Raw genomic sequence first — 27,975 nt, 5'->3', positions numbered from 1 at the left:
GAGATAAGTCACAGTGTGCTATTCCCTGAGCTGTTTTACATACATACATCTGAAGCATGCTACTGAGAGTTCCAGGCACCGATGTTTCAGATACATTACAAGACAAGTCTAATGCCTGCTCTTGATTGGTGGTGCTACAAGCAGACATCTCCTCAAACTAACGTAGATCTGATATGATGACTAAGATATTAGAAATGCCAATCCAAAATCACCAAAGGACACCTTGAAAATAAAAAATCTTCAACAGGAAAACTTGGAACACTAAAATGATGTGTTTAGCAAGTTTCTATGGGGAAAGTCGAACAAGTTTAGCCCTGCTGTGCAAATGAGTTGTACAACCACCATTTAGAGTATATATTGAATCCACTTTGTCGACATGAAAACAATTATTTATTTTTTTTAAATAAACATGTGCTTTTAAAAAAAGATATCCAAAAGTCACCAACAGGCATGACTTCACCAGTAGGATGGTCTGTGAAACACGTTTCAACAAGAAACATTCAACTGATTTGGATATCTGTTACAGAAACTGCAAATGGATGAACAAGCTGATGGTGATTTTTCAAAAACATGATAATAATAGGCTTAACTATAAAAATGTTTTGTGGGTGGTGGGGTAGCCTAGTGGTTAATGAGTTTGCTTGTCACACCAAAGACCTGGGTTTAATTCTACATATGGGTACAATGTGTAAAGTCTACTCCTGATACTGCTAAAAGAGGTGTAAAATCATAAACACACACTCACTCACAATGATGCAGATATTCAGTATACCAGATTCTTAAGTACAATGGCATCTGATTAAAAAAAGAACTACCATCAAAACAATATTTCTATTGCTATGGTTTCCATAAGCCTAAATTGCACATGGGTGTGAAGAATTGAGACATCTCAAGTACACTGAGCTGTCATAGCTTGTTCAGTATCACATGAGGTGACCTTGGTTGATGGTAGGGGTAGGTACTGTAGAGGATTTTCATATTGCAATATATTACGATGCAAGAGTACACATTGCCATATGTATTGCAATATACTGCAAGAAGATTTTACACAAAAAACTCTTTGTAACTCAGTAAATGTTTGATTTATAAAGTAAAAACACTATTAAATCACTACGCTTATATTACATCTTAATAGAAACTTTTCATGACAAAATAAACACTATCTGGCACAAATGAAACAAGATATTACTGATAAGAACAATTTAACATCAACACGGTGGTTACTAGTTTGAACTAGTTTCTCCACTCTCAAAAAACATTCCTGACATTTCAGACAGCAACCTGACCTGGCCAGGACATATCAGTGATCCCCTGTCATGATAATGAGTAAATATTTCAAACATTTAGATCCAAAACATTGTGAAACACTTGAACAAAAATTATGAACACAACTTCAAACCAAACCTAACCTAACTACATCTGGTGTGAAAAATGGAAATATCCAATGATTTCTTTGTGCTACGAAGTTTTCCAATGCATTTAAAAAAAAGGCTTTGATCAGTGTATCGCAATATGTATTGATTTCGTATTTGAAAAGGTAAATACCGGTAAACCAGTTATATTGCACAGGCTTAGTTGGGGGAGGGGGAAAGGACAGATGGAGGGGAGAGACAGGTGGAGGAGCGAGACAGATGGAGAGACAGGTGGAAGAGGTCACTTTCAGATCTGCATGTAGAGAGGTATTGGAACTAAATGATGGTCACTAGTTGCCAAGGAGTGCATACTGAATTATGCCAACCTACCTGCATCCCCATCCTCAGCTGCTGCTGGTTGTTCGGAAGTCCTTGTGTCGCCTGCATCTGCAAGGAATATATCTTTTCTAAGCGACCTTCACATGGCAAACTTAAGTTTAACAAGACATGTTGTTGAAATTTTGAAAGTTGTCATGCTTTCATACGTCAAATACATGTTGTCAAACCTTTGTGTCATTTAAGCACTCTATCGGTGCAGTCACATGACAATTTCGTTCACTGTGATTAACCGGTTGTATCTGAACAACACCAGTTTGACAACACTTCACACATCAAACCTGAGTTGGATAACACCAAAAGTTTGATGAAAAATTGCATGGGGAAGGGAAAGACATATCTGTGGGGGCATATGCATGGGGAAGGGGATGACATAGCTATGGGGGAGGCAGCATGGGAGGGGGAATGACATACCTGCGGATGAAGCCTCATGGGGAAGGGGATGACATAGCTATGGGGAGGTTATATGGGGAAGGGGATGACATAGCTATGGGGAGGCTACATGGGGAAGGGAATGACAACTGTGGGGAGGCTACATAGGGAAGGGAATGACATAGCAGTAGGAAGGCTACATGGGAAGGGAATGACATAGCTGTGGGGAGGCTACATGGGGGAGGGATGATATAGCTGTGGGGAGGCTACATGGGGAAGGGAATGACATAGCTGTGGGGAGGCTACATGGGGAAGGGGATGACATGGCTATGGGGAGGTTATATGGGGAAGGGGATGATATAGCTATGGGGAGGCTACAAGGGGAAGGGGATGACATAGCTGTGAGGAGGCTACAAGGGGAAGGGGATGACATAGCTGTGAGGAGGCTACATGGGGAAGGGGTTGACATGGCTATGGGGAGGTTATATGGGGAAGGGAATGATATAGCTATGGGGAGGCTACAAGGGGAAGGGGATGACATAGCTGTGAGGAGGCTACAAGGGGAAGGGGATGACATAGCTGTGAGGAGGCTATATGGGGAAGGGGATGACATAGCTGTGGGGAAGGCTACATGGCGAAGGGGATGACATAGCTGTGGGGGAGGCTACATGGCGAAGGGGATGACATAGCTGTGGGGGAAGCTACATGGGAAGGGGATGACATAGTTGTGGGGGAAGCTACATGGGAAGGGGATGACATAGCTGTGGGGGAAGCTACATGGGAAGGGGGATGACATAGCAGTGAGGGAAGCTACATGGGAAGGGGGATGACATAGCTGTGCGGGAAGCTACATGGGAAGGGGATGACATACCTGTGGGGGAAGCTACATGGGAAGGGGATGACATAGCTGTGAGGGAAGCTACATGGGCAGGGGGATGACATAGCTGTGGGGGAAGCTACATGGGAAGGGGATGACATACCTGTGGGGGAGGCTACATGGGGAAGGGAATGACATAGCTGTGGGGGAGGCTACATGGGGAAGTGATGACATAGCTGTGGGAAGGCTACATGGGAAGGGGATGACATACCTGCGAGTGAAGCTGCATGGGGAAGGGGATGACATAGCTGTGGGGAGGCTACATGGGGAAGGGAATGACATAGCTGTGGGGGAGGCTACATGGGGAAGGGGATGACATAGCTGTGGGGGAGGCTACATGAAAAGGGGATGACATACCTGTGGGGGAGGCTACATGGGGAAGGGATGACATAGCTGTTCGGGAGGCTAGATGGGGAAGGGATGACATACCTGCAAGTGAAGCTGCATGGGGAAGGAGATGACATAGCTGTTGGGGAGGCTGCATGGGAGGGGGAAGTGATATACCTGTGGTAGGAATCTACATGGCAATGTCTCAGGGGAATCAGCATGGGGAGGGGGAATGACATACCTGCGGGGGAGGCTGCAGAGGTAGGTTTGTGGTCATCGGTTGATTCACCTGCTGTGTCTGCTGCTGGAACAGTTTTTATTTTTGTGTGTAAATCTTTAACCAAACAAAAAGAATACACACACCGTGACAAGAGAAGCATGCACAGGTATATTAGGGGATCGGTACCGAGCAGAAGGAACATGCAGGGAATCACATCCAAATCATTCAAGATTGCATTTTACAAACACAAACACCAACAACAAGGCTGACCATGACGACCTCAGTTTCACATCTACTGTACTGTGACAATTCCAGTGGTAAAGCATTTGATAAAGGATTTACAGTGTACAACAGTTACTGATGGTTTAAGGATCAGAGTGTTTATAACACAGTTAGCATGCTCCTTCAACTGGCCTTTCAAGTAGAGCTTACAGACACATTACATGTTAACATTACAGAGTAAGCAGAAAAAAATAATAGCATGGTTGAGAGAGGAACTAAAATACTTTGCAGAGGTGTATATATCTGGTAATCAACATGTCAAAGTCAACAAATTAACACACCCAGACTGCTCTAAAGAATGGAGTGCTATAGACTGAGAGAGAGTGAGAGACAGAGATAAAGAGTGGCGGAGAGAGAGAAAGAGAGAGACAAAGAGAAAGAGATGAGAGATGGACAGAGACACTGAGGGAAAGAAAGAAAGACAGGCTGAGACAGAAAGAGACACAAGAGACAGAGAGAAAGAGACAGACACAGAAAAAGACATGTAGAGATAGAGGGCGACAGAAGCAAAGAGAGAAAGAGACAGACACAGAAAAAGAGAGACATAGTGATAGAGGGTGACAGAAGCAAAGAGGGAAGGAGACAGACACAGAAAAAGATAGACATAGTGATAGAGGGTGACAGAAGCAAAGAGGGAAAGAGACACACAGAAAAAGAGACAGTGATAGAAAGTGACAGAAGCAAAGAGAGAAAGAGACACAGAAAAAGAGAGACAGTGATAGAGGGAGACAGAAGCAAAGAGGGAAGGAGACAAAGGGAGATGGACAGAGACAGGGAGATGGACAGAGACAGGCAGAGTGACAGACACACAGATACAAAGTTTGGTAGAGAAAGAGGCACAGAGAGAAAGACAGACACACACAAAGATAGAGAAAGGCATAGAGAGAGAAAAACAAACACAGAAAAAGACAGAGAAAGAGATACAGTATAACATCTATGATAATATGATTACGTTCAACATGCACCAAACACTATCAAAACAGACTCAGTTAGGAGGAGATCTCAAAAGAATCACATTTCAAAAGGAGTTATTCAATGTGCTACATTTCCATTCTGTTGTTCAATATCTCGGATACATAATAGGCAGTTACACTCAATTTTCATCATCTCTACATAAATGTTTTGCTTCAAAACACACATTCTGATTCCAAAGGAAGCAGGAATACACATGATCTCCTCCGCCATGTCTGTATATCAATCAGGATCTGTCCCCTTTTCCCATTATCAATGTATCCATTCCATTCCGATATGTATATTTACATATACACACTGCACCCATTTGGTACAAAGTTTTGTTTCAGAAGTGTACTCATTCTTATCACATCTAAACTTGCATCTCGAGAATTTCCTTTGCTGATGAGCTTTGCCATCACCTCCAAATCAAGGTGATGAAATTTGAAATTTCATAATTTCTGTTCTATGTTGTGACTCAGCATGAGCAGGCATTCAACATATTGAATGTTTTTTAAATGAACAGTTAGACTGGCAAAGTAGGCCTTTAATCTATGAGGCATTTTAAGTTGTATTTTCATAAGACATGAAACCAATATGTCGCTATCTTTTGTATTCATGAAAGAAATGTTAAATTTGATTGGATATCATTTTACTGTGTCATGGAACTCAAAACAAAGCCATGGTGCCATTTAGGTGCAGAGTATTTACCATAACAGAATGATGATATAATACCCCACACAAGAGAGACTGTCAACAAAGATATGTCTACCACTCATGCATATGCTAAAACCAACATGGACATGCAGTCAGCAGTATATATAAATTTCTGTCATAAATCCCAAAGTAATAATTCTTACAAAATAGAAATCCTGCAATATAAAGATTTTACAAGAATGTGTTATTTTGGGGTAAGCATGATTATACACATGGTAACATTTCTGATTGTTTATATAAATTTTAAGACAACTGCATGTGCAGAACATTTTGCATACTATTTCTATAAAATGTACTCAAGATTACTAATTATACAGCTATTTGCAAGGTAGTATGGGATGGCAGGGCCCCATCAACTGTATATTTAGTTACGTTCGGCGGCCAATACAGAAATACAAATTCAAATGTGCCGTACCATCCAACACTACCTGGCAACTAGACACGTAGCTACTTTAATACCTTTTGGAAATTTTCAGTGTTCATTGTGCATTTTCCAGAAAACTTTTCATTCATTTCTCCTCTATTTTTGCTGTAGTATGTCACGCAATCAATGACTGATGTCAGAGACAAACAGTATCAATTGATAGTCAAAGGGACATAACTCTTGTAAGCTAAAACACAATGTCTAGGGGACATTTTATGTCAAAACATAGCACTTTTAGGATTATCTTTAGGTCCAATGTGTTTCCAAATCAGGTATAAAAAATTTTATTAAAATCTAAATATTTTAGATATTTAAATACTTACCTTACCATAGGTCTTATGCATATTACCTCAAGCTTCGCTAGAAGAGATCAGACAGTCGTTGATTCGCCATTCCCTAGATGGCTACCTCATGTAATCTACGAATGTAGTCACGGAAGTGACGTGATCTCCCCACTCGCGCAAGCGCGAACAATCCAAAAATCACTTTTACTGGCAACAGGAAGGTCCGAAGAGTCTAGAGTGGGGAGGAGCATCCAGCGTTGGGAGGGAGTCACCGCCCTATGGTAAGGTAAGTATTTAAATATCTAAAATATTTAGATTTTAATAAATTTTTAACTTACCTTACCATAGGTCTTATGCATATGGCTTCGACAGATGGATGGTGGTGTGGACTCCGGAGGACCATCCCTCAGCAACCAGTGCACATGCATTAGGAGAACCTGGGAGACCAATGCCAACAGTCACAGGACAAACCTGGAAGCAGGGCAAAGAGTAACCCAAGGGAACTCCAAAGAAAAACCGACGCACCCTGAGGGTGAGGTTAATCTTAAGACCAACGGTAAGTAACAGTGTTATTACCTAATGGGCGGACGTCCGGGTAAGTTGCTGGGCAACCACCAACGGACTGAAAGACTGTAGTCCCTCCATGTCCTCAACTGCCAAGTCCCTCAGGTAGTGGGAAGCGAAGGCAGTAGACGACGACTTCCAAAAGCAGCCTTCCATAGTTTGTGGCATTGTGCAATTTCTATGGAGGGCCATGGTAGATGCCAACGCTCTAATCTCGTGTGGGCTGTCTGCCACCGGATGAGGTAGACGCTTGGCATCAAAAGCCGCCAGGATCGTAGATCGAAGCCATCAGGCGACTGTGTTCCTGTTCACCTCCCCTTGCAGATAGTCGAAAGCGGGATGAACAGTCTTTTAGGGGAACGTCTCTTAGAAGCCAACTTCCGGATGTAACATCTGAGGGCTCAAACGAGACACAGCAGCTCCCCCTCCATGTCCTCAACTGCCAAGTCCCTCAGGTAGTTGGAAGCGAAGGCAGTACACGACGACTCCCAAAAGCAGCCTTCCATAGTTTGTGGCACTGTGCAATTTCTATGGAGGGCCATGGTAGATGCCAACGCTCTGATCTCGTGTGGGATGTTTGCCACTGGATGAGGTAGACGCTTGGCATCAAAAGCCGCTAGGATCGTAGATCGAAGCCATCAGGCGACTGTGTTCCTGTTCACCTCCCCTTTGCAGGTAGTCGAAAGCGGGATGAACAGTCTTTTAGGGGAACGTCTCTTAGAAGCCAACTACCGGATGTAACATCTGAGGGCTCTAACGAGACACAGCAGCTCCTCTTCCAAGTCATGTTGTCCCAAGACTGCAGATGACAGAGGAATGGAGAACAGTCTGTCTGGCTGTCCAGGGAGCTGATTCTTGGCCACAAAATCTCACAGGAGACCCAAGTGGGCTGGTCCATGCCTCGACTGATCCAAGCGAACCTGCGTGACGTCCAGGGCATGAATTCCACTAGCTCTATCAGCAGTAGCGCTAACACTAGAATGAAGACCGTCCTTTTTTTTTTTTGAGACAAATACACGAAGGAGGCTTCCTCTAAAGGCTTATACGGAGGTCCTCTAAGATGTTGTAGGACGATGTTGAGGTCCCAAACTAGAGGACGAAGCTTAACTTTCCGGTCCTCCAATTTGCAGGCCTTGAGTAGCGCAATAAGATCTGGTACCTTGGAAATCTGTTTATCTGCTTTAATCGAATAGAGTTCAAAACCGACAGATAAGTCCCCAAGGTACTGCCTCTAAGATGCTTGCAGTTATGCAGGAACAGGAGGAAGTTCGCTAAATACTGTGGAGAAGCTGTCATAGGGTCTTGCGATCTTTGAGCGCAAAAACTCTCAAATGAGCGCCACTTGTCGTCATATAAGGACCTAGTGGACATTCGATGCGTACAAGCTAGGACGCTTGCTGCGCACGAGGAGTAGCCCTTAACTCTTATTGCCTTCTGCAGATGACCCAACTGTGAAGATGAAATCTCAGTGGGTCCGGATGCAGCTGCCGACTGTGCGGATGTCGAAGCAGACGTAACTAATCTGGGAGCTGGTACGACTCTCCGCTGGCGAGATGACGCAGGTCGGGGAACCATGGCCTGGCTGGCCACCAAGGTGCGACCAAAAGCAGTCGCAGGATCATGTCGATCGCCCACGCCTGCAGGTCCATAAAGTGACTGAGTGGAAACCCTGTGCTCCAGGGTGATTAATTTCGCCACTTGAGATGAGTACCCCTTGGCCCTCAAGACTATCACAGATGGTCCAGGCGCAAAGATGAAACCGTGACGGATCCAGGTGCAGTGTCCAATTGTGAGGATGGTACAACAATTGGTCCCACTCTGGAAGCCGATATTTGAAACGTCTCTTGACACAACATATTCTCTGTTGGAGATAGACATAGGGGGCGAGATAAGGCGTCTGCCATGAAGATGCAGGCTCCTGGTGTGCGAGATGCTTTTATATGGAGGATCAGACTCGACCACGTCGAAGGGTAGAAACGACAAGTGTAGTAGAGGTCGTGGTCTCCTTGACCCTTGTTTACCTAGAGGGCTACTATTGAGTTGACCGAATGGATCATCAGTAGCTTGTCTCTCGGTGCTGTCAGCCAATAATAGACATGCATCACCGCTTATCTTCAACTGGGTGATGTGAAGAGATAGAGCTCCACTCCCCCAGAATCCTGCTGCAACCTCCTTGACTAGATAGGCACTCAATCCTGGTAGAGACGTGTCAACCTAAAGATGGTTGTTGAATGACGGCTCTAATATGCAAGTTCCAAACATTGACCAGCGAGTCTACCACTGGTGTGGAGTCAAGACGTCCAAAGTCGTAAACCTGTCTTGAAATCATGATCAAGAAAACGCTGTCATAGACGTAATAGTAGACGTCTACGTCTGATCATATCCTAAGGTGACGTGAGCAAATCGAGTAGACATTATCACTGACATAGTGATAACGGACAGAGTACAGCTTGCTTTTAACATCGCCTTGAACTTCGACCCCCGAACCTGGGACGGCGATGTGATGAATCAACTCCCGCGGAGTTAGTTAGTCATCCAAGCTGACTTAATAGCCTGATAATGAAGTCCACCCCTCTCAAGATAATCTTGTATGCCGTAAAGATGCGTCATACTTCGACTTCAGAATAACCACGCTGTTCATTATGAATGTGTTGACATTTCAAGGAAGTCTATTTATAGCTGGCTGTCTGTCCGATCAGAAACTGCCATACATCGCTGCACGCCTCCTGATAGGCAGCGTTGAGACTACTGTTAGAGGATCTCTATGCCGAGTAGAGAAATCCAATGCCGCTGTAGACTGCTAGTCTAGAGTGTAACGACATCTTTCCATCGTAAATGACTAAGTCACTGCAGACAACTTCCTTACACTAGAATAATAACAACACATTCTGCGCAGGGCGTTGTCCCTCGATGACCAATCAGATCGTAGATGTAACGTCCTGGGATCCTTTGCAGGGCGTTGTCTCTCGGGGACCAATCAAAATGTAGACGTGACGTCACCGGTGTAGCAGGTAACTAATCACCATGAAATCTTGTAAACGGTGATACCCTGCTAGCCTGTAGGCTTAACAGTAACCATGCTGTATGGCGAGCACGTGTCTAAAGGAGTAAAGCGCGCGAAAACCCTTCCGCCGCTTGAAACGGACGTAGACAAATTGCTTTCCAAGTACATGTGTTGGAATTTTCCCCGAAGATAAATGCTGCCCTCTCTATAATAAGAGGTGTAGTTAGGCGTGGCACTTTGTAGTTGTCTCGAAAAATCTTCGTGACACAATGCGTAAAGCACGTGAAAGAAAACTTTCTCCGCTTGAAGTATATGTAGACAAATTGTAAAGTAAGGATCTTCGAGGATGCAGCCAGTCCCTCCAAAGGACACCCAGTCTCACGCCTACCAGCAGAGGAATATCTGGTACGGTGATCAATCCTCGAGGCGTTGTCTTCAGACAAGTCCATCGCCGTCGCCGAGGTAGCTGACACCAGAGCAGACAACGGTTTAAGCATCCGCTTGAGTTCAGTCTCAATGGTCACCCGCTTAGAATCCTGCACTCTGTAAGAGAGCTGCGAGGAGCCCAATAACCGCTACATAGATTCAACCAAGACCGCCACGCTGTCCGCGAAAACCAGGCTGTGTATCTTGTAATCTGACTTCTTGGATTTACACACTTAGAAATTCGGATTAGATGACAATTTTTCAAAGACCGCATCTAATACAGCCACGGCGTCCGCCACCATAGGATCAGGCGGGATGAGTAACTCCGGCGATAAATGAAGTGCTGCAGGGTTGTTGGAATTAGCTGAAGGTGAAGGGCAGTACGGTAACCTGTCAGCAATCCACTCGAAGACGACTGATAAGGGTAGTTAAGTGCCATCACCATCGCCGTCGCCTCCTGCCTCCTCGTCGAAGTCCGGGCCAAAAACCTGTTCTTCCAGGTCCTCATAGGAAACGGAATTCGAATCACGCCGCGACGTAGGAGACCAAGTCGATGCATGAGCAGCAGATTCCTTGGACGAGATCCAAGGTGGTTCCGGCGACCGCAAACGCCGAGTTCTAGAGGAGCGTCGAGGTGATATGGACTGGGAGCGCAAGCACCGTCTTCACCTGGTAGTAAAGCGAGAGTCCTCATTCAAAGGGCGTAGCGGGGACCGAGAGCGCCGACAAAGACTACTGTGGAGGGTACAGGATCACCGACTCCCAGGGAACCTGGAGCGCGATCTGCGCCGAGAGCGCTCTGCCTCCAAGCGCCGAGCGCGCCCTTCATCCAACTGTCGATGTAAAACCTTTTCCCTGGACAACGTATGCAACACCCTGGGTATACGGTAAGGCGCAGGCGCTGGCGCTGGCATAGGGTCCGGCGTCGGCATAGGCGCTGGCGTAGGTATAGGCACTAGCGCAAGCACAGCCTCTGGCGCTGGCGTAGACAGACGCTGGCGTAGGCATAGGCATAGGCACTGGCGCAAGCACAGGCGCTGGCGTAGTCACTAGCGCAAGCACAGCCTCTGGCGCTGGCGTAGACATAGGTGCTGGCGTAGGCATAGGCACTGGCGTAGACATAGGCCCTGGCGTAGACATAGGTATAGACACAAACACAGGCGCTGGCATAGACGCTGGCGTAAGCAAAGGCGCTGGTGTTGGCATAGGCGCTGGTGTCGAGATGTCGAGACGCTGGCATCGCAGCAGCACCGGGCGTCAGGAGAGAGCGCAGGAACCTCTGGACTTCCGGATGAGACAAGGCATCTGGATGAAAACAGATCCACGATGGAATCCGAGCGAGGTGGTTCCGGGGACAAGCGTACAGGCGTCACAGACGAACGCCCCATCCCAGGCGTCGGCACAGGCGTTGAAGGCGGTTGTAAGTCAGGGTCGTCCGGCAGAGATCCCAACGACGACTCTCGAAATCCGCCACCAATAACACCTCGCAGTACTGGCAGTGTCCGTCAAAAGAGCAGGCTAGAGACGCACAATCCGGGCACCAAGGGTGGGGATATTCGCCGATTCCTGTCCCAAGCAGATAGTGCAAAACTGGGGAGATATACACAGTTAAGTGCAACAAACAAACATAACAATGCGTTGAAACCAACGCAGGAGGTAGAAAAAACACCCCTATACCAGAAATGCAGCACCAACGCACCCCCACTATAAAGTAGGCACGCCCGTAAGCTCGTGACAGCGAAGGGCAAACAACCAAAACGGTTGCCTGCGTACATCGCAACGTGGCACGAAAAAACATATAAATGCAGTGAAACCTGGCAAAAATACTAATCGACATGGAAAACCACATGGAGGGAGAAAACCAGCAAGATATAATACCCCCACGGACGCCATGCCGCACTCACACACGACGCGGGCGAACCCACCCCGAAGTGAGAGAAAAAATAACACGAGGTAGCAAAGTAAGTGCAGTTAAAAGATAACTTACCTTAACACGCACACCTAAGGGATACAAACCATACCTACCCCTGAGGAAACAACTTTATTGAACCACAAAGTAGGTAAACTAAGCGAACCAAAAACGTCCGAACAGACGAACGCTAGAAGTAAAAGTGATTTTTGGATTGTTCGCGCTTGCGCGAGTGGGGAGATCACGTCACTTCCGTGACTACATTCGTAGATTACATGAGGTAGCCATCTAGGGAATGGCGAATCAACGACTGTCTGATCTCTTCTAGCGAAGCTTGAGGTAATATGCATAAGACCTATGGTAAGGTAAGTTAAAAATATTGTATTCTCAAAACATATCTACAAAAAGAACATTTCATGAAAATATAGCTAAATTTTCGAAGTTGAATGGATTGCGGTGTCAAAGGTTGCACACTGTCAAGGTCATCCATTTCAACTGTTGGATAGGATAAGATAAATTATATATTACCCGTCAAAGTTTTGAGTATCAAATGCATTGGCTATCAACCAGACGAAACTCATTTGATTAATGTAAAGGGTAATGAAATGGTATGTGAAGATAAAAGCAAAATAACAGAACACTCTTGTATTTCTTAAGTAACAAACATTGCCTCATAACACAGAAGAAAAGTGCTACGGTTGTGATTAGGTGGATGGGTCAGAGAGTGATTACTGCTAATTGTAACTATCTAGCAACTGTTCACAGAAACTAGAAGCAAGCTACAAAAGAGTGAGGCTGGTTCTAAATGCTTTCAGCACTGGGGAGCATCTGACAGCAGCTCTACACATTATACACTGATTCTTGAAACGTTCATAGCCTAAGAATTCTTCAGTTTAATCATAGCCAATGTGTTAAGGATGGGCTCAAGAAGTTTGTTGGGCTACAAACGTTTAAGACTAGCCAGCCATGTGGGGAACTGAACATTGACCTTCTGCATAATGAGAAGACACTTTAACCACCAAGCCACTACACCACCCTGTATTACAGCTTATATCGTCCAGTTACTGTTAAAACATCAATGAAGCAATCAACCATCACTCCACCATCTGGGCTATTACAGTCACCTCTAATGATAGGGCCCTTAGTCTCTAAACGTTCATAGCCTTAAGAATTCTTAACTTTGATGGAAGCCAATGTGCTAAGAATGGGCTTAAGAATTTCAGACCGCTACAGATGTTGAGAATAGCTACCCAGGGCCCTTATTCTTGATACTTTCATACTTTCATAGAATTCTTAACTTCGTTAAGAAAGGGCTTAAGAAGTTTATAAGGCTATGATTGTTCCAAAAATAGCTGGGCAGGGCCCTTATTCTCGAAATGTTCAAAGCTGAAAGACTTCTTAATTTCGATCACAGCCAATGTGTTAAGAAAGGGCTTAAGAAGTTTATAAGGCTATGATTGTTCCAAAAATAGCTGGGCAGGACCCTTATTCTCGAAATGTTCATAGCTGAAAGACTTCTTAATTTCAATCACAGCGAATGTGTTTGGAAAGGGCTTAAGTAGTTCACAGGGCTATGAACATTTCGAGAATCACTAACCAGATTAGGGTGCAAGGAATTTATTCTATCCTAGATTCCCCACATGGCTGAGAATAAAAACACATTGACCGACGCTACTTCTGTGATCACACACCTTGTTTCGGACTTTATTGAGGACATTCCTGATGCCCTGGACAAAGGCGACCTGGTCGTTGGGGATGAGTCCGACAAAGGCCTTCTTCTTGCTGCTGTACAGCAGGAGCAGAACTCGGATGTCACACTGGGCAGTCTGGGAGAAGTGGACACAGCCCGCCTGGAACAACACGACAAGCCATAGTTCAGGACTGGGCTGACACAAGCAAGGGCCATCTTTTTTTTGTTTTGTGTGTTTTTTAATTCTTTATTTCCTACAGGCTCAATGATATTGCAGGTGTACCATGGCATTCGGAAAATAACTGACCAGACAATCCTGTGACCAGCAACATGTGCATCAATCAAATGGTATACGATGACATGTGTCAACCAAATCAGCAAGCCTGACCATCCAGCTTGTTATGACAAGCCTGGGTTGCTGATGACCAGTTTTAGCACAGATCTTCATAGGTTCCAAACAAAGATCCCAAACTAAGCAAAACTGGAAGGTACTGCTATCAGGGATTTATGGAATGTGAATTTATACAGCCCTACTCATAAATATTGACAATGGAAGCAACGAAATTTAACAGCGGGTCCACAGGAACACAGAAAAAGTCCAAATACTTTTTGCAAAAACTTCCAGTCAAGTAACAATAAATCACCACTGAGTTTGTTACTAGTTGAGTTATGTATGGTATCATTTGCAATTTAATTACTGTAACAATTAATGTGATCATCATGATAATACACAATACACTGTGTTATTCAGGACTATTGAAAACTAAAACCCTCAAATACAGAACTCGAGGTAAATCCCTGGCTATTTTGTTTAAAACCAGGATATCATTAAACCATCCAGTGACCAAACTCAAACAGTCTGCTTAGCAGGAAGATATATACATGCAGAAGCAAAACTATTATACATACAAATCCTGTTCCCATGATGCGGTAAAGGTTGCGGAGGGCGTCCAGGTCGTTTGGAGAGAAGTGGAAAGACACTTGTCTGGAGTTGCGAAACAGACTCTGCAGCTCATGCAGCATGGGTTGGGGCAGCAGCTGCATCACCAGCTTCTCGGGCCAGTTTCTTGCATTGCTAGAAGGTAAAACAAACAGTGAATCACAAACTGTACGACTCAACATCACAGAGGTGTGTATCAGCATGTTAACCTGGGCTGTATGTGTTAACATGTGGGGTAGTCAAGCGGTTAAAATGTTTGCTCATCACTAAAGTCCAAAGTTTGATTCTCCACTTGTATTGGTAAAATACTGATAAAAGGAGCATAAAATATCTCTCATTCACTCACTCCCTCAATTTTTTCATCTGACCCTGGCATTGCCGAAGTTCAAAACTCAGAACAGAGAATTATCTAAATTGCTCTTTTTAACCCAATGGAATCTGTTTTGTCAGATCATCATGAATGGTATTTCTCTGTTCATTATTACATCAACCCTGTCCTGTCTGAAACTTGTCATGTGAGCCTACAATCCCATCAGGCACGTACAGATCTGGTTCTGTGTTGAGGATAGAGACACAGCAGTTGAGGGTCTTAGTGTTCTTCTGCTGCACTGCATTGGGAGGACCCTGGGGCTTGGGCTTCTCCTGGTACTCCAGGGAACCTGCATAGAACAGAGCACCAACATCACAACTAGCACAAGACTGAAGTCAGATGACACGTGGCTTGTATCAACAGTCAGCTTATGCATATACAGTGAAGTCTGTCTAAACCGACACCCCATGGGGCCAAAATTAAATGCCAGTGTAGACAAGGAGCCAGATTAGACAGGGGGCCAATCAGTCTATTTATCTCGATATTGCCTTTGATCTTTTGTAATTGTGCAGCTATTTACTTACCTCTCTGACAAGTCACAGTTAATGCAATCTCCTAGTCTTTGTAAACAATAACCACAGGAATCCTACTTAATGACTATCTGGCATGCTGAGAAGCTGAGAAGAGTGAATAGGATTAAAGGACCTGGTTAAGACAGTGTCCATTACAGTTAAACATATACAGTTCATTGTCCTAACTTTGTCCTAAATCATTCTTGGGACACTTAATTTAGAATAGGAGATAAATCTCTGAACCTGCACTGACTGATTGACTGATAGACTGATTGATTGAGTGGGTCAGTGACAGCCTGGACACTCAGAAGTCATGTGTTTGTCAGTACTTGTTGGAGAACGGATTGTCGGCCTTTTTCAGAGCTCACATGCCCAAACTGGTTCCTGTCTAATCTGACACACTGTCATAACTGGCACAACTTTTTGGCCCTGCCATTTTAGAACAATATTTGGATCATTAAAACACAGTCTAACCTGGAACCTGTCTATTCCTGATTCCGGCACTTCTTTCCAGTCCCAACAAGCAATTTTTTTTCCATTTGGAGAATTTTAAAATTATTGCTGCCAACTTTGAGCCTAATATCCTCTTGACTGAGCAAACTAAATACCCAAGAATTCATCAACCCATAAACAGCACCATTTACTGCTAAAATAGTTAACCAGTAACAGAAGAAGTGCTATTGGATTCACTTGGCAACCAAGATTAATCACCATGTATACTATCAGTCCTGCCAAAAGAAATTTGGGGTGATGCATTCAAACTTTCTAATCTATCTAAAACATGAAAAATGTGATACATGTGGTCTCAGCTTAGGCAATTGAATTTGTTCAACCGGGCCTCTGTTCATCCAGCAGAAAAATGGGTACCCGGTATGACTGTCATGTGACTGAACTTCCTAGTGTCTCAAAGGCAGCTTGGTTTATTCGGTGTAATAATAATCAGACTGTTTGGGCGCTTCGAGCATGTACTATGCATGGAGAAATATGCATGATAAAAGGATTTTTATTAACTTTACCTTTCCAGATGATCTTTTTGTTGTTCTGTACTGCAGCCTTCGTGGGGTCAGCTACCCCAGCATCGGTAGCCCCGGGGAATACCTGACCCCCCATGGCTGGAGCTGACCCCGCCCCCTGCATGACGATCTGCTGTCCACCCTGTTGCCCACCAGCCTGCATGAACGACTGGCTCATCCCCTGCTGTGTTGGCATGGATATCGCTGGCTGTGACACGAGGCTCTGGGAGACATCCGTTGGCATGGATACTGGCTGGTTGGACATGGTTGTCATGGAATTCTGATTGGGAAGATTGACGCGAATCTTGATAGGCTGCTGATTCGGCATGTTCTGTTGTGAAGTCATGATGTTCTGCTGGGAGGTGATCATGCCAGGCTGTGAGGTCACCATGCCTGACTGGGTCATCATGACCTGCGGCTGTGATGCCATCAGTCCTTGACCTGTCATGGGATTCTGGGTACTCACCATGGTAACACCAGGTCTCTGATTGGACATCATTCTGTCTGCTGTCTGTTGTTGCTGCTGCTGCTGCTGTTGTTGTTGCTGCTGTGGTTGTTGCTGTTGCTGCTGCTGCTGAGCTTGACTCTGTCGGTCTGGAATCAATTTATTTTGGAATGATACTGTCAAACTTACAGAATATTCAAATATCCAATAGAAAATTATTCATCAAAAAGGATATAAAAGATACTGTTCAATGAGACAATTTACTCAAACTTTATCAAGTTTGACAAGCGACTTCACATTTTCTGAGTATCCATCTTGCAATTTCTCACAGTTGTGAGTATTTTTTAATTGAGGGACTATTACTGGCGATCAGCGTGCGAAGTAGCTGCATGCTTGCACACGAGATTTTCATGTCCCCAGCTTGTGGCACAGGGTTCCTTCCACTTCCTCTACATATTCCCAATAACTTGAATTACTCACTTATGAACATTGGATTTGCCTCTTGCTTCACAGTCTGAAAAAAAGATACAACAGGTCCAAACACAACAGTAGATACATATAGGTCAAGACAGACAAGAGACACAGATGTCTATATATTTATCAGCTTTGAGTGTTCACATAGTATAATGAAAGAAGAAATTAACAAAAATCCAAAAGGAAGATTTAACAAGAAACTTTAGATATTTAGTTTCAAGACTAATGAAAAATATTTCAGATTATGTTTTGTGTCATCAGATGAAAGTTACCATGGTTACGCAGTCATTATTACATTTTGCATAGAAAACACATGAACTGTATCTATCAAATGTTAACACATTATTCCATTAATAATGACACAAATGCTGAAACACTGAACACACCAGAATCACATTTCAGTTGACACTGATGAAAAAACACTTAACTAGAAACAATATCACAGTCACAACACAACTAAAACTAAAAGAAGAAAGGCTGGGTGTGATAAAAAACAAACGCTGTGTACATTCATTCCTACATACGGTTCTGACATCTGAGATATCAATAAATATGTGCAATTCCCTAATCAAGAACTTGCTATCCATACAATACTCCAGATAAGTGCAACCATGTAGGTTACTGACTTGTAATCAAACAACAAAGAATCAAACAGTCCAAAGTTCAACCTACATCACCATGTAATCAGTGACTGAGTACGGTTTTACGCCTCTTTTAGCAATATTCCAGCTACATCACTGCTGGGGACACCAGAAATGGGCTTCACACATTGCATCCATGTGGGGGAATCGAACCTGGATATCAGCACAGCAAGCAAACACTTTAACCACTAAGCTACCTCACATCGGTCAAGATGGCAAGGAGTAACCAAAGTCATCCAAGCCAGGTACATAGCAACAGAGACAGGTTGCTGTGGTCCAACAGAAGCAGGAACCCTGTTGGTCCAGATACAGTAACATGGTCACTTAAGTGGATCTGTTCATTTCAGTCAAGTGTATCATGACTACTATTTTCAAATATATCATAACAAAGGGTCTTCAGCGTTAGCGTACTCCATCCTCTCCTTGTTCCTTAGAAAATCCAATATAGATAAAAACGTCCTCTACCATGGCTTAGTGCTTGTGAAGATTAACTTATATTACAATGGAAACACCATAAAAACATAAGAAAAGAAAATGTAAATAACACAAGAAAAGAAATAAAAATCAAGATGAAAAAAATTTTTAAGCAGCAAGAAATTTGTACTTATCGTTAGCAAAAAAGTAAGCAAGTTTTCAATTTGCAATTCTAAATATACAAATTGTAGCATTGGAGGGAAAGGCAGAGACAAACAGGAAGAATATTTCAACTACATGCAAAATATGTAACCTAAGAACACACAACACGTCACAATGTCAGAACAGAAAGGTCAGACCTGTCTACCATCTAGTTCAATGCATGTCAAAGTGTTTATAACACAGCGGTTACAAAACAACCAGTCATGTAATACCATTGTTATTAAATGAGTGAATGATCTGGTATCAAACGAACGAAAGCGAGTTTGATACTAAATCTTTCACGGGTTTAATGAAAATGGTACTTCACGGAAGCAAGTTTAGTATTCTGTTTATTACTTCCAACACAAACTGATAGAAACTGTGGCTACAGTGTGAGGACTCCCAGCTTTCCTCTAGTCAGTACCCTTGCGACAATGGCATTAGCATTAGCATTGTGATGTCATAACTCTGCACCCTTATGACATCATACATCTAGCGGTATTACACTAGTGTAATATTGTAGTAAAGATATTAGTATCTTCCATTCGTGAGCAATAAAGAGCTGATATTACCAGAGGCCACTTCAACTCGATACACATGATCCAAATACTGGCTTTCCTTGCATGAACAATACACATTGTTGGAAGGGTTGATGATTATAGCATATTTTACTAAGGGTGTAAGGATAAACTGTGATTTCAATATGACATTATCCCAATAACATGTCTACAATACGCTTTGTATCTCAATCAATGTGCATTTCATCAGTTCATATTCTATCACTTTTTGAAGTCGAAACACATTTCTGGATTATTGTTTTTTTTATTTTCAGAATAAAAATGGGACACTGTGGGGGGAAACAGATAACATTTGCAGCACTTGTCCGATTTTCTTTTTTTCACAGTCAATCAGAAAATACCACAGGCCCCTGTGTCATTGTGAGGGTTAAATGTTCTTTTTTTTTTTGAAAAAATATAAAAATTTTGTGATGACAACCGACTTGAAACACTTCACAGTACAATATATTTAGACAAGGCTGGAAACTTCAGTGTACCCCACATGCCTGCTTTGCCGATCGCTATGCTACTTTCCAATGCAATCTTTTAAAACTTCATCTAAACGTAATCAAGTTGATAGGCCTATCAATCACCACCCATGACACCTACCAGTTCCGTATTGCTATTTCTATGAGCTGACTGAAAGTCGATTTTGACTTTCAACTAAATGATCTGGACACAAATACAGGACAACAGAAAGGACGATAGAACACAAGGAGGAGTGGTCAAAGCAAGCCCTCTCACTGGTCCCTACAACGAATAATCACGATATGGTGTTCTGAATATCAACAGCACCTATTAACTTGAAATGTTGAGAAAAACAGAATGCATGGAACATGCTTCACCACAACCACGCACACAGCACAATTATCTACACACTAGGCAGGTAGACAGGTCTGTTTCCATGGTAACAAGGGTTATACCCAGGCAGCTCTACACAGCATGAGCGAACCGAAGTTGGTAAAGTGGCCTTGTGTTTGTTGTGCCTTAGGCTCCCTCTGCATAGCAAATACTGGACATCCACTGTTACTATGTGACGACATTTCAGATATATACCTTCTAGTATTCAATGTTGGTGAATCATAACTGCTGAAAATTCTTAACAAGAGAATAATGTTGATATGTTGTCTTAAGTCTATCTACAGAGTTCTCATGGGATGGATGGGAAAGTCAGAGAGCTTAAACATGTTGATTATTGCATTCAAATATCAATACATCTGCCTACTTTAACAACAACACCCCATCTAACAATCAAACACCCCACACCACAATCAAACACCCCATGCCACAATCAAACACACCACAACACTATCAAACACCCCACACCACTACCAAACGCAAAACCTGACAACCCAAAACACCTCACACCGAAACACAACATCGCACTACCAAACACACCAAACCTCATAACCAAACACACCACCTCATTACCAAACACGCCACCCCACCACCAAACACACCACCTCACTACCAAACACACCACCTCACTACCAAACACATCTCACAACCAAACACACCACCTCACTACCCAACAAGCCACCTCACAACCAAATACACCACCTCACTGCCAAACACCAGCTCCCACTACCAAACACACCGAACTTCACAACCAAACACAACAGCTCACAACCAAACACACCACCTCACCACCAAAACACCCATCTCACTACCAAACACACCATGACACTAACAAACACACCATGACACTAACAAACACTCCACTTCACTATAAAACATTACACTTCACAACCAAACACACAACCTAACTATATATCATCTTTCTACCAAGACTCACCCTATATCACTACCATACACCTCTCAACTTTCTACCAAAGTCCATCCTTAACCACCAAACACCAATCTTCTCAACACTCCACATAACTAACAAACACCTGCCTCCATACAGAAACCCCTTCTTACTGCCAAACAGCCGATCTCTCAAGTAGAGATGGCTTCACAGTTACATCAGTTTATTCTGCCCAACACTTCCAAACACAGCTACAGTATGTCCTATCTTATTTCTATGCTCACTATCACTTCATAAAACAAAACCTATGCTTCATAGAGGTCATTTCCTCCCACGTTATATAGATTACTTATACCATGCATGAAGTTATTTGTACTATGTGAACAAATCTATGAACCATGTTTAAAATGAGGACTTTAAAGGAAGACACAACAGATCAGGCTATCTCAAACTTGGGAAAATGTTTCTTGAACTCTGTACACAGACTTTGGTCACCATTTCACAAAGCAATCCATGTGCTAAGACATTTGTAGCTATAATACTGAAACACAGCTTACAACAGTCTCAGTGCTAGGACTGCCCTGTAAAAGTGGACCCCTGGTGAAACAAACCATCAGTTGTTAAGAAAATCAGGATATATAACTGTCACCAAAATATTATATAAATAGACAGAATTTGGATTAGGGATTTCATTTTCGCAATGTTCAAGTCGGTAAGCGCTCTCGTGTGTGTATACCTGTATTGCCTGGGTACCGGGCACATTGATTATCTGCCCCTGCTGTGACAGGAACACAGGGCGCACCTGCTGATTGGATTGCTGGTTCATGATCATAGTATTGTTTGCCATGGTAACCATGGTGTTTTGAGGTTGTTGACCAGCAGACGACATGGACATCTTGGGCTGCTGGTTGGACTGGTTGACCTGTCGGATCTGACCCATTGGGGGTCCCATGCCCATCTGGGTAGTCTGTGGAGTCTGCGAATTAGCAAGCCCACCCGACCCAGGGGTTTGTATTGACTGCTGTTGCTGTTGTTGCTGCTGCTGCTGCTGTTGTTGTTGCTGCTGCTGCTGCTGTTGTTGTTGCTGCTGTTGCTGCTGTTGTTGCTGTTGCTGTGGGGACGCCTGAGGTGTGACAGCCTGGTTTAAGTTTTGGGGGTTCAGTGGAGACAATGCTGGCTGCTGAGGGGAAGGCTGTTGAGTTATATTCTGCAAGCCTGGAATGAGACAAGTCATCATTATTCCAATGTTTAGCCCCAGTGATGTAGACTATATCTTTCTAGGCAAAGTATTTTCTATTTCATGACAGGTGGGAATATCTTTTACAACTATATCACACCTGTTGTTGCTTGGGGAACCTTGAATTGGCCATCAGTGGTGGTGGCAGGTGCTGGGGAATTAACCCTGCCACCACTTGTCCCTGTTGAACCTGTAACAGAAGAAACATCATTGAAATCAAACAAGCACATCCTAATGATTGCATTGAACAGACAAAAAAAAGTATTCAAACTGACATCATAACTCACTCTGTCATATAAAGTTTAAAACTGTTGGGACAATACTGATGATGTTAATAATCTTTCAATACCTTCAGTACCAAGATTTTCAACCAAAGATTACATACTCTAATAATTATTGATCTTTAGTAATCTCTACCTCCTCAGTCTCAACAGTACACTGAGAATGCCTTCACAATGTAAACAAACAGAAGAAGGGAGACAACTCTACCTAGGGATGATTTTATTAGCTCACTGGTCTGTTTCTCCTCCTCAAGGCTGGGACTGTGGGACCTCTCTGTAACCATGGTAACACACAATCATTTCGATATGATTAAGAAAAACAACAACCATAGTTAATTTACCACAGTCCACAGGTACTAACGTTATTAACAATGCCAGAACTCGCACTGACAACAACACTCAACAAATTCATCAGGTCATAACAATGCCAGTAGCAAAGGCTACAGCACTTACCCTGAAGCTGGAAACCGTGCAGCAACACCATGTGACGAGGATCCACTGTGTAATCTTTAGCTGGGTTGTAAGGACTTTCAGTAGTGCAAGACTGGAACATTACCAATTGTTGTTACTATGGCAACCCACAGAATGGTAACACAAATCAAGTACGTCAATGAGTTGCCTGCTTACAGCAGACAGAACCATCTGCCTTTACCTTCCACAATTATTTACCTGTTGCTTAACTTGCAAATTCAACATCCACCCACTCCCCAACACCTCCAACTCGATATATGTATTCCATTAGTCAAACACTTAAGTGTAATGTAAGTGCAACCCTATATAATCTGAGTGTAACCATGTGAAATTTCAGTGCAACCCTTTAGACTAAAATAGTCAGTGAAGCATTGACAAGAGCTGAATATAAGCTTGCATCACAATTTCATCTTCTCTGATAAAGCCAAATGATGCATGTTCAAAGTGAAATGAGATCTAACTAATGAACAAAAGAAGATTAACACATTTCCTGATTTACCTGTTTGAACTCTTTTAGCAACTAAATGTTCTTCTTAATCATAAACTACAACACTCACCTCCTCATAAAGTCTCTGCAATGCTGGAATTTTTCTAGGTGAGATGATGGATAGATATATTCCTCTCTGAAACAAGAACAAGGGGTGAACCTGAATATTGTCTGAGAGTGAGTAATATCATGTAAAACAACCAGATGACTCAAGTCTGAATCACACAGAATTGTCTCCCCTTACACAAATTCTCTCCCTTATTATTCTATGCCTGGACAGATTAAGTTTTGATATTCACAAGCCCATTATGAGCAGACAGTATTTCAGAATTAAGTAATTAAACAGTCAGTGAATTCCAAGACTGTCCATGAAATTACAGCTCATACTTCAAGTCAAAAGTATAACAAAACACTAGTTGTAATGCATCACAAGTATCATAAATAACAATTCAACTAGACACAGAGTCATTTCCAGCATGAAACAACCACATAAATGAAGAGGAGCTCATGTTAAGGATAAACGACTTCTATATTGCAGTGGATGCTATGTTTCATTGTAGTTCTTAACACTCTTACCTAGCAAAAGATACACAATATATTCACAAGGCACGATATATACACGGTGGCTTTATGAATTGATAAAACAGACAAGGTTGATGTACAATGTTCAGATATGAGGAATGATTGAAGCCAAAAGACAAAAGGTGGTGTATTCTTCCTTAGTTCATCTAATGCCACTGGGATGTAATAACTTTGATCTCTATTTCTTCTACCATTTCCTAAAGGTCCATAAACCAAAACATAAAAAATGACTTGCAGTGTTGGAGGATGGTGGAAGAAGGTAATGTGTCTACTTTACAAAGCAAGGCCATGCTGTTGACTGGGTGCTGGGAAGTTATCTTACAGAAAGTAGGTGTAACATGCTGGATAGTGAAACTTTTTTTCCCAAACCCAAAAGTAGTGCTAACATTACCATTAACTATGCCATTATTTTATTAGCCACAAGTGGGACACACATTCTTCCGGATCAAATTGCAATTCAGTTAAAACAAACACTGTAATGTGATAAAAGAGGATTTAGATGACGATGGTCAGTGATAATGGAAATAAGTGATAATGCATACCTTGCCGAGCATGCTGGCCAGCTGTTCACTGTAGTAGCCGGAGTAGTCATGACTCTCCTGACTCTGCAGGTGATACGGAGGGGAGTTACACACCAGCACACAGTGCCGCTCAGACGGGATACTGAAACAACAACCACACATAGCATATCACCACACTGACACCACCAAGTCAAAACATTCACCCCCAGTCTCAAATGTGTCATAGCATCAATGCCAGTAGCATTGGACCTGAACTATACTCTCATGACTTATCATATATCATGTCACTGATACCATTCCAGTAATCTCATATTAAGCAGATGTGGTGTGGTAGCCTAGTGATTAAAGTATTTGATTGTCATGCCAAAGACCCTGTTTCAATTCCCCTCGTTACAATGTGTCAAGCCTGTCATACTACTGGAATAATACTTATATTATCAATCAGGGGTAGAGAAGCGTAGATAAAGTCTTACTGAACAATTCTGCGTTCAATATTATTGGCAGAAATAGATTTACCTGTGGTTTCTGGTGGCCTTGATTTCATCAAATACTTGTAAAGCTGTACTTAAGCCCTCGGCAATGTGACTGAATGACTGAGCCTCACCGCCAATAAACCTGAAACAAACATTCTACAGTTTTTCAAGAGGTCACCACAATAGCATTATACATAACACAGGGATGGCAACAGGTGAAGGTGATTTCAGCTGAAAGTCAGCTGGGGGTCTGAGGGCCATATCTCCGAAACCGTGTCCAGGATTGATTGATTTGCAGATAAATCTGCAGATTCCTGCATATTCACGGAAAATTGCCATCCCTGATAACATAAACTTGACCTATGGTTCACAATCACAGAAACTGCTTTGTTCATATTAACACATATTCGTCTGGATCAAATTACTATTCAGTTAAAACAGACATTCTAACATATCAAAAGAACATTTTGAAGCAAATGAATGGCAGAAATGGAACCTGCAACAATTATTTTACCCAATAATTACAAATATTCACAGTGTAAAATAAAATGAACACATTCAACCCATAATGCATCTGGAAATAAACCGGGATGACAAAGACCATGGTCTTACTCCGTCTCATCCAGGTAGGAGAGGAACTTGTGTGTGCTTGTGGTGGGGTATTCGCATGATGCTGCTGGACTTGGTGAGATGTCCCCGGAATGGAAGGTTACTAGGTCAAACAATGTGCAACTGAACTGCAATGAAATAAGGCATGACTAAATAGTGAGAAAAAAACACAGCATCAACTGTATCAACAATATAAGTTGTTCACTGGTCACTGAACACCTGAATTTTAATTCTGAACTGTCTGAAGCACTTCTGTTGAATGCAAGGTGAATCACCAGTTTGCAGACGACACAAGGTGAACAGATTTCAATGTTATTCGAGACAAAGAAGTACTACCACGAAGCACTAGAAGAGTTCGGAATTCCCAGCGGTGTACACTGAAAATAATATATCACCTGTATGCGGGGTACAATGAAAATAATAGAACAGCGCTTAGCCAATCAGAAAGCGACATTCATGTGTGAGGTAAGATAATTTTGTATGTAGGGGTTGCACTGTTAGGATCCAGGATACAGTGAATGAATAAGTGAATTCAGTTTTACTCCACACTCAGCATTATTCCACATATACAAAGACGGTATAAAGACGGAGGATACAATGACTTGTGTAAACCAAGTTAAAGTGACTAACAGGATCAGCTCGCTGACATATCATGGCATCCCAACTGCGTAGACTGGTGCTCACTGGATTATCTGGCCCTGACTCATTTGTTTACAGATTGCTGCCAATAGATGAAATATTGCCGAGTGTGGTGTAAAATGTAACTCACTCACTTATTACTGTCCTTATACTCAGTAATTGGCGTCTCCTTTTCACATTTTCAAATATCATTGTGGTGATGCCATGGATGCTATCATGTGCTTTCAAAAGATTGATTCTTAACTTACGTCGTTGCCATAGTCTGTTGGATCTGGTGGCCCGCCATTGAAATATCTGAAAATAGTGTATGGGTGAATACTATTTTTACACATGACAAATGATACAGTTTGCAAATATTATGCAAAACATAATCTTTACATTTGACCAAGAGCTCTGCCTGTACTCCCTACCCTATCACAAAAACAAAATTTTAAATTGGAATATTACTACAGAGAAGGTCTCCCTTCTACTGTGCAAAAACAGGTAAGGGGTAGGGGGTGGAGTTTTTTGCCAGCAAAACTCTTTCCGACTTTAAATCAGGAACTGTGAATACGCAGATCTTATAACAGACAACCTATATGTAAGCCTCGTCTCTACTGGCAAATGGCAAAAACCACAGACCCCTCACTGTGTTTTCATCATAAGTCCAGACATCAAGAACACATTACACTTTCGCAGGTGATTAAAGACCCGCAGCAAATGGAAAAAAAACCAAAACATTGTAAATAACGCCTTAACGGGAAGTTTTACCATGTGTGTTGGTTTTTCCCAAACGCTTAAATGCAGCTTAAAGAATATGTCATCAAACTTATGTCGGAATAGTTCAGCTTTCACATCACAAATTGAAGATAGAGATGCCAGATAATTTTAATTTAACTGCCGGTACGTTTAATGAAATAGTAAGATGACCTGTCACCGAAAACAAGCACCTGTCCAGGTGACATGCGAACACATCATGAATTTTTGATCTGTGAAAGTACATGGATGATGAGTGATTAAATAGAAACACAAAACTATCAACGGTAAACTGTATACTCACTCTAAAGTAGGCACAATATATGACGTCTTTAAGGTTTCCAGATACGCCGCTAAATTTGCTGTCTTTTCCACTACAAACACCACATCGTAAACAGGAGGGATGGGGGTATCCGCCGCAATCACCATTGTACAAAATTTATACAAACAAAAGTAACGTAAACACAATATCAATCAACAAAAACTGGAACAAGCACTATAGCACTATCACCGAATCATATTCTGCACATTTCATCCGATTTTCGATATGTAACAGTCAAATATTATTGATCGTTTTCCATATGGCGGAAGTCAGCTTGCTCACTGTTGAGTCCTTCCACAAAATATAGTTCCAAATATCGAAGATTCTTCTGAGATAATGAAGCTTTTCGATAAATAGAAATTGCAATTACTACAATAATATGTCTATATCTTAATACGACTGCACTTTCGTGGGTTTTAATGACTTTTCGATACAGCGAGCGACAGTGCGTAGTAATATAAAAGGGAGACGACAAACAAGACGATATGTTTATTTATAGGCCCACATAA

The 27,975-nt window shown here is 42.6% G+C and overlaps 1 protein-coding gene across 5 annotated transcripts in view; it reads right to left on the bottom strand.

Moving 5' to 3' along the window:
* Nucleotides 1-27,749, bottom strand: part of LOC137261305 (mediator of RNA polymerase II transcription subunit 25-like) — a 43,210-nt gene extending 15,461 nt beyond the window's left edge. For 3 of the 5 annotated variants that reach the window (XM_067799033.1, XM_067799031.1, XM_067799035.1), the window contains exons 1-17: nt 27,449-27,749; nt 26,658-26,703; nt 25,774-25,898; nt 25,205-25,303; nt 24,710-24,830; nt 23,656-23,721; nt 23,081-23,171; nt 22,836-22,901; nt 22,447-22,536; nt 21,846-22,324; nt 17,556-17,589; nt 16,634-17,224; nt 15,280-15,394; nt 14,705-14,870; nt 13,797-13,955; nt 3,566-3,628; nt 1,743-1,799 (exon numbers count right to left, since the gene is read on the bottom strand). In XM_067799033.1, coding sequence (XP_067655134.1) covers nt 1,743-1,799; nt 3,566-3,628; nt 13,797-13,955; nt 14,705-14,870; nt 15,280-15,394; nt 16,634-17,224; nt 17,556-17,589; nt 21,846-22,324; nt 22,447-22,536; nt 22,836-22,901; nt 23,081-23,171; nt 23,656-23,721; nt 24,710-24,830; nt 25,205-25,303; nt 25,774-25,898; nt 26,658-26,703; nt 27,449-27,573 — 2,493 coding nt within the window. In that variant the 5' untranslated portion in view covers nt 27,574-27,749. The remainder of the gene's footprint in view (nt 1-1,742; nt 1,800-3,565; nt 3,629-13,796; nt 13,956-14,704; nt 14,871-15,279; nt 15,395-16,633; nt 17,225-17,555; nt 17,590-21,845; nt 22,325-22,446; nt 22,537-22,835; nt 22,902-23,080; nt 23,172-23,655; nt 23,722-24,709; nt 24,831-25,204; nt 25,304-25,773; nt 25,899-26,657; nt 26,704-27,448) is intronic. The other 2 variants (XM_067799034.1, XM_067799032.1) reach the window with 1 other exon arrangement.
* Between the last annotated feature and the right edge of the window lie 226 nt (nt 27,750-27,975).

This window comes from Haliotis asinina, chromosome 14 (genome assembly GCF_037392515.1).
Source record: "Haliotis asinina isolate JCU_RB_2024 chromosome 14, JCU_Hal_asi_v2, whole genome shotgun sequence".
In the NCBI taxonomy this organism is placed as follows: Eukaryota; Metazoa; Mollusca; class Gastropoda; order Lepetellida; family Haliotidae; genus Haliotis; species Haliotis asinina.
Note: the sequence above shows the minus strand (reverse complement) of the source record. Positions and strands in the feature narration are given on the sequence as shown.